The sequence below is a fragment of the Anoplophora glabripennis genome, unplaced genomic scaffold (genome assembly GCF_000390285.2).
Source record: "Anoplophora glabripennis isolate ALB-LARVAE unplaced genomic scaffold, Agla_2.0 scaffold211, whole genome shotgun sequence".
Lineage (NCBI taxonomy): Eukaryota > Metazoa > Arthropoda > Insecta > Coleoptera > Cerambycidae > Anoplophora > Anoplophora glabripennis.
The window spans coordinates 689,015-700,442 of NW_019416341.1; the positions used below are offsets into that span (position 1 = coordinate 689,015).

The 11,428-nt window shown below is 32.7% G+C and overlaps 1 protein-coding gene and 1 pseudogene across 1 annotated transcript; one reads left to right on the forward strand and one right to left on the reverse strand.

Moving 5' to 3' along the window:
• Positions 1-761: 761 nt before the first annotated feature.
• On the forward strand, positions 762-1,848 carry LOC111691403 (annotated as a pseudogene).
• A 4,619-nt stretch (positions 1,849-6,467) lies between these two features.
• LOC108905675 lies at positions 6,468-9,216 on the reverse strand. Its single transcript, XM_018708648.1, has 3 exons — positions 9,091-9,216; positions 8,476-8,753; positions 6,468-6,820 (listed from the first exon to the last, which is right to left on the reverse strand). The coding sequence occupies exons 1-3, from the start codon at positions 9,149-9,151 to the stop codon at positions 6,638-6,640; spliced, it is 522 nt and encodes a 173-aa protein (XP_018564164.1). The 5' UTR covers positions 9,152-9,216; the 3' UTR covers positions 6,468-6,637.
• Positions 9,217-11,428: the final 2,212 nt, after the last annotated feature.

The window sequence follows — 11,428 nt, forward strand, 5'->3', positions numbered from 1 at the left end:
AACCCGTTTTGTATTAATGTTACGACACTGTTACCGAGAAGCAGAGTCATAGGTTGGTCTTGGTCTAAATGGTATTCCACTTGCATCATCAAATCAAATTTTTTTTTTTATATTGAGTTGCTAGTCCCAAACATGATTCATTCAATTTGTCGGCACAAACTCTTCTTCCCTGTAAAATACATATATTTTGATCATCAGAAATGAAGAAATGATTCAGACAAATATTTATAAAAAAAATTTTAATATTAGTAATGGTAATTAAATACACCGCTAAAAACCGATTAATAAATAATTCTTTATCCTACGATTATTAGAATTTTTGTTACAGATTCCTTATCTTATAAAACATAACGCTTCTGTATGGTAAAAAAATATGAAATTAAAAACCATAAAAATAATACAGGGGTACTTCTATCATTCTGTTATGTTGTCACTGTCCATCAACATGTTCAAATAATGACTCCACAAAACGAATCCCTACTATATGGTATACTCTATTTTTAAACTAAGAGGAGCGTTTTGAATATTGCGCGCCAAAATGGTGGTTTCTTATTGGTTAATTTCGAGCCCCCTTTACACTGCTAATAAATTTTACATTTTGACATTTGTTGTCATTTTGCCTCTTAGTTATCATCAGTTCGTTGTCATTGTGTTTTTACCTGCTTTTCTTTCTATTTATTATCCCAGTTACGTATAAATCAGTTCTTATCAGAACTAAACAACTTTGTTTATCATCCGTTTTTTCCAATTTTCCATTGGATATGGATGATGCTGTGCCGACCACGAGTAAGGCAGGCGCGGGAATTACGTCGCCGTCGCCCCCAAGGAAACGAAAACAACTCAGTTTGGGGCATTTGTCTCTGGCAGAAAAGCAAGCAATATTGAATTTGTACAAGAAAAGCCTAGATGTTGAACCTACTCTTAAAACTGTCCAACTTGTATCCAAAATAGCGATGACATTAGGTAAATTTATGTTAACATTATTCTGTTGAACTATATTACACATTATACTTTTTTAGGTGTTGCAAAATCAACAGTATATCGAGCCATAAAACAGTATAAATCTACTGGAAGGGTGTCTACTTCCAAACACTGTGGTGGAAGACCTGGGATTGTTACATGTTTGGATGAAGCAATGAAGAGTTCCATAAGGCGTATTTATAGTACACAGCTTTTTCTTTAAAAATGAGATCCCCACTTTGGACAAAATATTAACCGAAATAAAAAGTCGTCAGGATTCATCATTATACAAATTTATGAAACAAATTAATTTCAAGTAAGGTTGAAGACATATCTCGGAGCAAGTATAATTGCAATAAAAACATTTTATTTTTTTGCAGATACTTAAGCCGAAGTCGTAAAAGTGTGTTGATAGAACGTGATGATATAGTGATATGGAGACTTGACTACTTGATATCAATGAAAAAGTTTAGATCTGAAGGTAGACCTATTTATTATTTAGATGAAACATGGTTAAATGAAGGTCATACAAAAGAAAGGGTATGGGTTGATACTAATATTAAAAGCAAACGTGAGGCGTTCAATGAAGGGCTGTATACGGGAGTAAAAAATCCATCCAGTAAAGGAAAGCGTCTTATTATCTTACACGCTGGCTCAGAGGAAGGATTCGTTGAAGACTCGTTATTGGTTTTCGAAGGCAAAAAGAGTGGGGATTATCACAAGGAAATGAATGCAAATGTATTTGAAAAGTGGTTTTCTGAATTTTTGAAAAAAATACCAGATAATTCTGTTATTGTAATGGACAATGCGTCATACCATAGTCGAAAAGTAGAAGCTATTCCGACAGCATCAACAAGAAAAATTGATATGAAGGCATGGCTGCAATAAAAAAATATCGAATTTGAAGAAGGTATGGTGAGATCGCAATTATTATATTTAATTCGCCAAAATAAAGTTAAATATAATTTGTATATAACTGACGAAATGGCAAAAAAAGAAAATAAAGTTGTGTTACGATTACCGCCATATCATTGTGAATTAAACCCTATAGAATTGATTTGAGCACAGGTGAAGAATGAAGTGGCAAGCAAAAATAAAACATATAAATTGAAGGACGTAAGGAACTACTAATAGAGGCTCTTAATAATGTTACAAATATGAACTGGAAAAAATGTGTAGAACATGTGATTAAGAAGGAAGAAAAAATGGGAACACTTGACGGAATTATGGACGATCTCATTGAACCTTTAATTATATCAATTAATAATAGCGAAAGCGATATGGATACTGACTCGTCGAATAATTCAGAAAATTGTTAAAGACATGATTTGTCCCTAATTTTTACCAATAATATTATAAATTACTTTGAACACCTGCAGATGATATATTACGAACGTAGTTCAGTTATCAGTTATTTGGCAATTATCCGGTAACTTAATAAACGTAGTTCGTAGAAATGCAACAATGCAAAGTAACAAAAACACCATTATATAATTACTCCCATGCTAGATGTAAAAATGTGAATCAATAAAATTGTTTTTAAAAAGTGAAAACTGGAATCATTTATATATGTTTGGTTCGTAGTATATTATTTCATTCATATTCAGTTTTTCAATGTTATGTAGGAAGTACCTCCTGTTTTAAAAAAATATATATAAAAGTTAAATAAACCTAGAATTAGATATTTATTCATTGCACATTATTTTGAATAGGTACTTAATAACTTCATTTAAAAGTAATGAAAGCTTATTGTACTCAAAATGAGGTTAAACACTTGCAGTGAGTATATACTTGATAGTCTGATGCCACAGAAGTTTTATCCAGATTTATCTTCTGTGCTGATGCTATCTGGGGTAGTTTTTAGTAACTTTTGCAGTGTAAATTTGTCTTTGGCATTCACTCCTCTTAGTTTAAAAATAGAGTATAGTACCAAACAGCCGTCAAAGTGTTGAGGCATCAGTTGGTATTACTAGCTGGAAACTCCAATGCAATGTTTCTTCAAAGGAGTAATAGAGGACCTGTGATCTAAAAGTTCTATGGTGTCATGTATTTCAAAAAATGAATCAATGATTATTACTCGTCCCACTTAATTAACTGATCATCTATTTAGAGTTGGTAACCAAAATAAATTCACGTAAATTAAAAACAAAAGTGGTCCCAATACGGAGCTCTGCGTTACTTCGTGCCGAATCAATTGAATATGGGAATTGAATATCATTAAATGAAACAAATTGTTTACGACTTTTTAAATATGATTGCAATAATGGAGCCGGTTGTACCCTTATCCCATAACATTCTAATTTTTTAGTTAGTATATCATGTGAAAAACAGTCGAAAGCTTTGTTAAATCACAAGCTGTAATAGCACAATGTGAACCTTCCTCAAGTCCTTCAACAATGAATTTTATTCATTTAGAGAGAGCATGGGTAGTAGAAAAGTCTCTTCTAAAACCGAATTGACATACGTTTATCAGAATAATACTTAAAAAAAAATTGGAGAACCTGCTTTAGAATAATTTCTTTATTTTTTCAAAAAGATAAGAAAAAACAGAAATGATAGAGATAGAACGATAACACAGCCACACACAAAATGTTGTCTGTACTTTTCATGCGACATATGTTATTCGTAGTATTTTTACCTTCTGATCACGAATCACCTCAAAAAACAGGTCAAAAATAGCAAAATTCACGAAAATGTGCTAAGAAAAACACAATTTTTTTTTTCTATATTCAAATGTGCATTTAAGTATATGGTTAAGACTCCACCGAACGTGAATCCGCTGTCAGAGTTGATGGTTCTTTTTCTGACCCCAAAAAAACGGGTCAACTAAGGTCAGATTTTCAAAAAATAATAGATTCGCGCCAAATTTGGTATACGGGGCTTTTCGTGGTGACTGACACATATTCGAGGTCAGAATTACGAAATTCATTTTGTAATATATCTTGTTATTTTTTTCTGTAAAAGATCTATTGACGGGTTTTCTGCCTAATCTCAAGTAATAAAGTAGGTACATAGGTAATTTATTAAAATTTTAAAAACTAATTTTGTAAATCTGATCTCGGATTCGTAATCAGTGACCCTGAAAACAGCGACTTCGAAAATCTGTTATTTTTTGAAAATTTGGTCGGCCATATTGGATCCGCTATTTTGAATTTTACAAAATTGATCTCGGATCCGTGATCAGCGACCTCGAAAACCCCCGTATACCAAATTTGGCGCGAATCTGTTATTTTTTAAAAATTCGTAATATCTGACCTTAATTGACCCGTTTTTTTGGGGTTAGAAAAAAAACATCAATTCTGATCGAGGATTCACGTTGGGCGCAGTCTTAACCATATAAATGAACATTTGAATATAGAAAAAAATATATTTTTGTATGTTTCCTAGCACTTTTTTGTGAATTTTTGCTACCTTTGACTTGTTTTTGGAGGTGATTCGTGATCAGGAGGCAAAAATACTACGGGTAAGATATCGTCACCCAGGGATTATGTTGTTCTATATCCACGTTTGGCCGTATATGAGTTATATATATCATTTTATTCAGAATTTCGACCTTGTTCTATATCCGTCTACTATATTAAGCTGTGTTGTTCCATAAACAAGATTTCAGTGTCTGATTTGTACTACATCCACAAAATAGATTTAAAATGAATTGTAATTTTGTCCCATATCCCCTATAATGCAGTTATGTTATAAATTGGTCTATATCCCTTAAAATATACATGTATCTGCATCCAATTTATTTTGTTCTATATCCTACTGTCGTTTTAAATTGTTCCATAGCCAACTTCGTAGCTGGAAGTGCTTTTGTTCTACGTCCGAATTAACCTTACTGTGTCATGTGTTTTGGAGTCTCCTAATTTTCAGCATTATTTTCTGGTATTTACGTGTTTTACCATGGTATCCATATGGTTTTGGGGCCGCTGAATCCGGTGTCCGTTTGACACGATTAGCTCTAGTTTAAGGTCAATTCAAGGTCAAATATAGAAAATCAGTTGTCGACAAACTAAACCTATGTATCCATACGTTTTTGGGGTCGCGGAATGCGAATCCGGTGTCCGTTTGACGCGATTAGGTCTGGTTTTAGGTCAGTTCAAGGTCAAATATTATTTCCATCATCATTATATATTTTCATTATATCTGCTGATGATGAATAGTCGATTAAATAAATGTTAATTTTTCTCATTCTGCGTGCTGCTATCAATCTCCAGGTACTTCAACAATCAGACTAAACCCGCAGTAGATAGATCAGCTGTATACCTACCTACTTTCGCGCCAAGCCAGTTTCACAATTCATTCTTACTACGTTTGCGTTTACTAACCATAGTAATTACCTCTGCATGTGCGTACTTGCTCATTGGTTCGTGGTGTTAGCCTAACCTCTTAATATTATATAAAGCCGCCAGCTAAATAAAGCAAGTCACGTAGAACGTCAGCCAATTAGAAAAGCGCTTCACGCGTGTGGCGAGTCCGAAGCGTTCTAAGCGTGCACGTGCACAAGATGCACATAGTCGGCTTACATTTATGGTTAATTTTCTTAATTAATTTTCTCGAAAACAAACGCATCTAGACTATAAGTTGCTTAATAAAAGTTGCTCATTTTGGTGCCCTCTATCACCTTTTTAAAGAATGCAGTTAATTCAGAAACACCCTGTGTGGGGAATTCCATTCCAAATCACTGAGATCGTGACCGGATCATTTTAAATTTTTCCGATTTTTTGATATTACTTAGTGCCCATTTAGAGTACCTACCTATCATGAATTTTTTCAAATTTTGATTTCAACCCCTCAAGAAATTATTTGTATTTTAGGTAAACAATTTTCAAGTACCTGTAACTTGGCAAAAACTAATGATAGCGTACCTTTTGTTGTCATTTTGTTCGTCTTGGGATGCAGTTTTGAGTTTTTTTTTTAATTTTTAAACCAAAAAATGCTTTTTGAAAAATATTGGTGTTTTTATTTCTTCGAAAAATTCTCAAAAATATCTATGAAAATTTATGAGACAGGTTCTAGAGTTGGATCTGTTTTGATAAATTTCTTTGCTAAATAGATTTTTTTGTATTTTAATTTTTTACAAGTAATGTACGCTATTAAAAAGTTTGTTTTGCATAATGCCATAATACTTGTTATATTTTTGAACATTTGTATTTAGTAAAAACATTTATACAGGCTGTTACAAATTCGCTTCTCATTACAGGGATTTCGGAAACGGTAATAGGTACGAAGTAGCTTAAATAGGGGCAAAGTTGCAAAATCAGGAGACCAACATTATGCCTCTAAAAAATCGAGGCTAACATGATTAGTTTTCGAAATATTTGAAAAAACCGAAATTTTGGAAATCCGTTTTTGTTTCATTTCAGCCTTGTTTGAGGTGATAAAATGATCTTCCACACCTGCTTGACGATAATCCTCTTGAACTACTAGCAAACAGGTTATTTTTACAATATGGAGCTCTTCCACATTATTTTTTGTCAATAGAAAGTATTATAACATTTTAACAACGAATGTAAATAGGTATACTGAAATTTATTTGATAAGTTAGAGATATCTTGTCGTTCTAAACATTGGTTTAAAATAGAAGATTTTAAAGCAAAAAAAGGATATTCAGTATACACTTGTAACAAGCAAATATTTGTAAGAAAATGTAAACAATGTGAAATAATTTTTTCTGAAAACTTCATTCCCTTGGTGGAATTTTATTAGTTCGTATCCTTACAATACGTTTTTTTGTTAATCCATATAGTCTCCCCTCTATTTGGAAACAATTACTTGTGGAACATTTCAGAATTATCGTAATTTTATCTTTAATTAAAAGTCCTATGCAGGATTCGTTCAGTTTGCTTGCACATATTTTTCTTTCCTGAAAAACAAATTGATTACAATCTGTCTACTGTTTGAAGCGTCTCTGTATAAGATGTAATATACAGAGTGTTAATCAATTTAAGTTAAGAAAAAGGAGTAAAAACTGAGTTAACTGATGCCACAAACCTGTATCGGAAGTTTAAGGTCATAAAGAAAAAAGCTAATAAAAAATGTGTTTAAAACTGTTTTGGAACTGCTGAAATACATGTACTTTATCGCGGCGAGTACTTACAAAAAATTATGTAACACTTTTTACGAGTTTGTAGGTTTCTTATGAAGCCGGACTGTATTCGAAAGTTGGTTTGTAATACATTGTTGTAGTGATTGCTGTGCTGTTTTTCGAAAATTCTCTGTGACATAAACGGACATGTTGCAAATATATTTGACATAAGTTCGTTTACACCCTGCATAGGATGTTAATGACATGTAAATAATTTTAAAAGTGAATACTACTCCAAGAAATAAGCAAAATGAAACCCTAATGAAACGACTCTGGCCTTCGGGCCATAAACATAGAAGGGGACGACTTCATAGGAACGCAGATGCAGTATCCAGGAGATGGTCACATTGCAACCAAACAAAGACAAAGGATTCTGGAAACTTGTCTCGAAGAACAGCAATTGTAACGGATGGACATTCGGATACTAAAAAGCTTAGTGAAGACCACCGGAATGATGACAGTCTAAAATCGATTATTAGTTGGAAAGAACATGGGACTCGACCAAAAAGGACAGAAATATAGGACAAATCATCAACATTAAAAGGTTACTGTGCAATATGTTCTTATCCTAGAAATTGGGTTAATGAAGGGGCAGTGGGAAAGTTCAGATGGCAAAGAAGTACGAAAGCAGGTTGCGCTTCCAAGCAAAGAATCAACGAAATGTGAAGTAGGTGGAGGACATTTCGACGTAAACAAGACTGAATCTGGGAATTGTTACCTCCTGGAACCTTAAGTAAAAATAAAGGTATATTCCATCCACATCAAGAGACAGCGATGGTAGCAGAAGTTCCCATTGAAAACCTCTTCTGCAGATTTGGTGTTCCAAGAGAATTGCATTCGGACCAAGGGCGAAATTTTGAATCAGATGTGTTCCAGAAAGTGTGCCAGATGAATATCAGAAAGACTAGAACAACATCCCTGCATTCCATTTCTGAAATTAATTTGTACCAAATCTCCTTCATTGAACACAATTTAATACACAAATTTTGACAACTTTGACACTCAATAGCAAATTACAACTTAACCTTTCAAAAACTCTTCTCGCCCATTGGTGAGGCCGCTTATACCTATATTCGTCGTTTCTCGAAATTCCCATGGGTTTCTAAGAAGAGTACAGAACCATCTTTAAGCTTCTAAGAAGACGACAGATTGAAACATATTCTAAAAACACCATGAAACAAATAAGTAAAGAAACGTATAAAAAAGGCACACTAGGGCATCGTAATACTGTAGGTATTTATTACAGACATTGCAATAACTTGTCATTTCAAATATTTTTTCCGTACAACTGCATCTGTTACAGCAACTTCTTGAGTACCTAACTGGAATTTTTCGTTTACTGCATCAGTCTTTATTAAAACAATCACCCTGTCCTGTCCGATCACTTCAAATATATAAATTGTAAGTTTTCATAAAAGATAATATTAACTTACGTTTTCAATAGATAATGTAGTGTTATATTGAGGAGTAAAAACTTGGAAACAACCAATTCTTTCCATGCTCTTTTCTGGGCAATCGAGTACTATGGTGTCCAAAGTTTCAGTTGTGAAACCCAAACAATTTTCGTAGTTAACCAGTCGAGTCACTTCATAGTAATTTACTGGTGATATTGAACTGTTGGTTACTTCAAGTCGCTGTCCTAAATCGAATTTGTATTCTCCTTCTTTGAACTGCTGTAGAAGAAAATCTGATATGGTGCAATTTTCGTCACCTGGAAGATAACAGTTAGTACTGAATTAAAGATGACTGAAGTTGAGTGAGGGTGCATCAATTTTTCTGTAAACTGAGAGCTTCATCGGAAATAATAATATAAAGAATAAATAGATAATAGTAAAGCTATATGTCTTTAGATATCTCAAATTTGGAAGCAAACAGATGAACGAATAAAAAATACCAGAATTCTCAGTTAATTTACACGTAACTTCCAAATTTTTAACTGAAAGCAGGTGTCCTCCTTTGCACGCAAGGACATTAGCTACTTTTTTTTCAAAATACCCAAAATAATATCACAAATAAATAATTTAGCTTAAGTATAATAAGATACTTACCATGACTGTACTTGTTGAGATATAGAAAAAATAATAATAATACACTTTTACTTAAACTCATGATTGTGGATGGTTTCCCAATATTGACAAATTAGGCAGATAACTGAAGAACTAAACGGTCTACATTTATTATCAGAACTGAGAAATATACTTTTAAAACATTATAGAGATGTATTAAAATCTTATGAGCTTTGACCTTCATATGCGCAGAAACATAATTCCTACCGTCGCCTAAATTATTCTACGTCCTAAAAACATTACACCTATTATTCACAGTCTCTCTCGAGCTCTAGCGTAAACAAGCCTTTGATCCGATTACAAATATCATAATAAAATGCCCTATTCTTTATTATTTTAATTTATACAATAAAAATATGTATAACAAACGTTCGCCAGTTGACTTTATTGATGCCCGAACGCCTTAGTTCATGTCTACTTGTAATAATGCACATGGTCTAGTTCTGAGTCAATGTTTTCACAACGTGCTTATTAGAAGAATTATGAGGATACGCTACGCCTTTCGCGCATTTCGCGGCTCATGAGATATTATAAGACCTCTAACATCTACCGAGGAACTCGCTTAAATAAAAGCCTTCCAATTTAAGTCAGCATACCGATATGATAATCTTAATTTGTTTACTGTTCAAATTTTGCTGATATGAAGCGACTTCTCACAAATCCAGATTACGTATTTTTAGTACGATTAATTAAAAAATTATCTTCTGTTTCCTAATGTAAACATTGTATTTATTTTATTATTTATTTATTTTTGGTAGAATTGAAATATCGCATTACAATAACATTTTTAAAGTGAACATTATATTAATTCAATTAATTATTCCTGTAATTCACGAATTGATTATTGCAGCATTGGAAAGTGGGACAATGGTTCCCGAAGATCGTCATTTGAAAATTTTACCATTTTAACAATTCTGTGATAAACTAAATATTAATAAGGTTTCAGCAACGTTGGAAAATTATTGACTGCAGAACAAAAACTGCTTAGGGCATTGAATATCCGTCATATGAAATATTCGGATGCAGAACCTAAATGCGTGGAAGTTAAGAGAGATTATGCGGAAAAATTAAATTTTTATTATAATTTTTAGCTGTCTGATTTTTCCAAGTTTGGCACCCCATAAAAAAACACTCACTAGACATTTGTCGAACAAATTTGGTATATAGGTATTTTGATGGCTGTCGAATAGCCTGATAATATTATCATTTTGATAAAAAATGACCAATATCACTTTCTGGAAAATCGACCCTTTTAAAAAATAGTAGTAGGCCAGGCTTTTGACACATCAATAAAATGTCTAGTTGATTATAACCTCCCATTAAGGTATTAATTGTAAAAAAATTAGCTTGCGGTCCACGGCCTTCTCACATTTCCAGAGGTGTTAACCTGAAAAACAGGACACACTGATAATTTACAGACGGTTTTAGCGAGAAAAAAATATATATCTACCCTGTCATATTTTTTAACAGTTTCAATCCTTTTGTTTAATGACACCATTTTTTCTCAAAAATAAATAAATAAACTTTAATTAGAGAAATTTTTCTGTATTAGTTCCCATTTAAAGTTATAAACAATATCGTCCTAGAGTCTCAAAAGAAATACCACCTAAAAATCACATTAGCGGTGGAAGGATCAAGTAGTCGTTTGAAAATAATTGAATGTTCGTTGCTTAAAGTGCATAAATGTCACAAAATACTTGTCATTACTCAATACGAACGTCAAACATATAACTTTTATACTTACAAAATGTTTTCTCATTAAAAAAAAGTTGATATGTTGCAAATTTACGGCGAGTTACAAAAAAAAATCAAGAAGAGCTTACTGTTACATCGAGAAAGGTATCCAGAGCGCCTCATTCCTGATCATAGAACCTTTACAAGATTGGAGGCGACCTTACGACGAAATGAAGGTGCATTTTCTGTTCGGAAAAATCAAATAATTGACCGAAGGGTAAGAAACAATATTAATACAACTAGATTGTTACAGTATTTCGAACAAAATCCAAGAAATTATACAACGTGGTAAAAAAGTTCTGCATAAAATTCATATTTTCGTTAAACAATTTTTTTTCGAAAAACGGTGAGATCCGTCGATTTTTATTTGATCCAGGGCACCTTGTTATGTGGAAAATTTTTTTTTCGATAATCCACTTACGGCAGCGATGACATAATTTTTTTTTAAATGACAACGCATATTTTTTTCGTTCGAAATTGATGACAGTGATAATTATCTAAACAACGGTGTGAAAATTTCGATGTCTTACATAACAATTTTTTTTAGAAAAATGCACCTTAAGTTCTTATATGTAATAATTGTCTA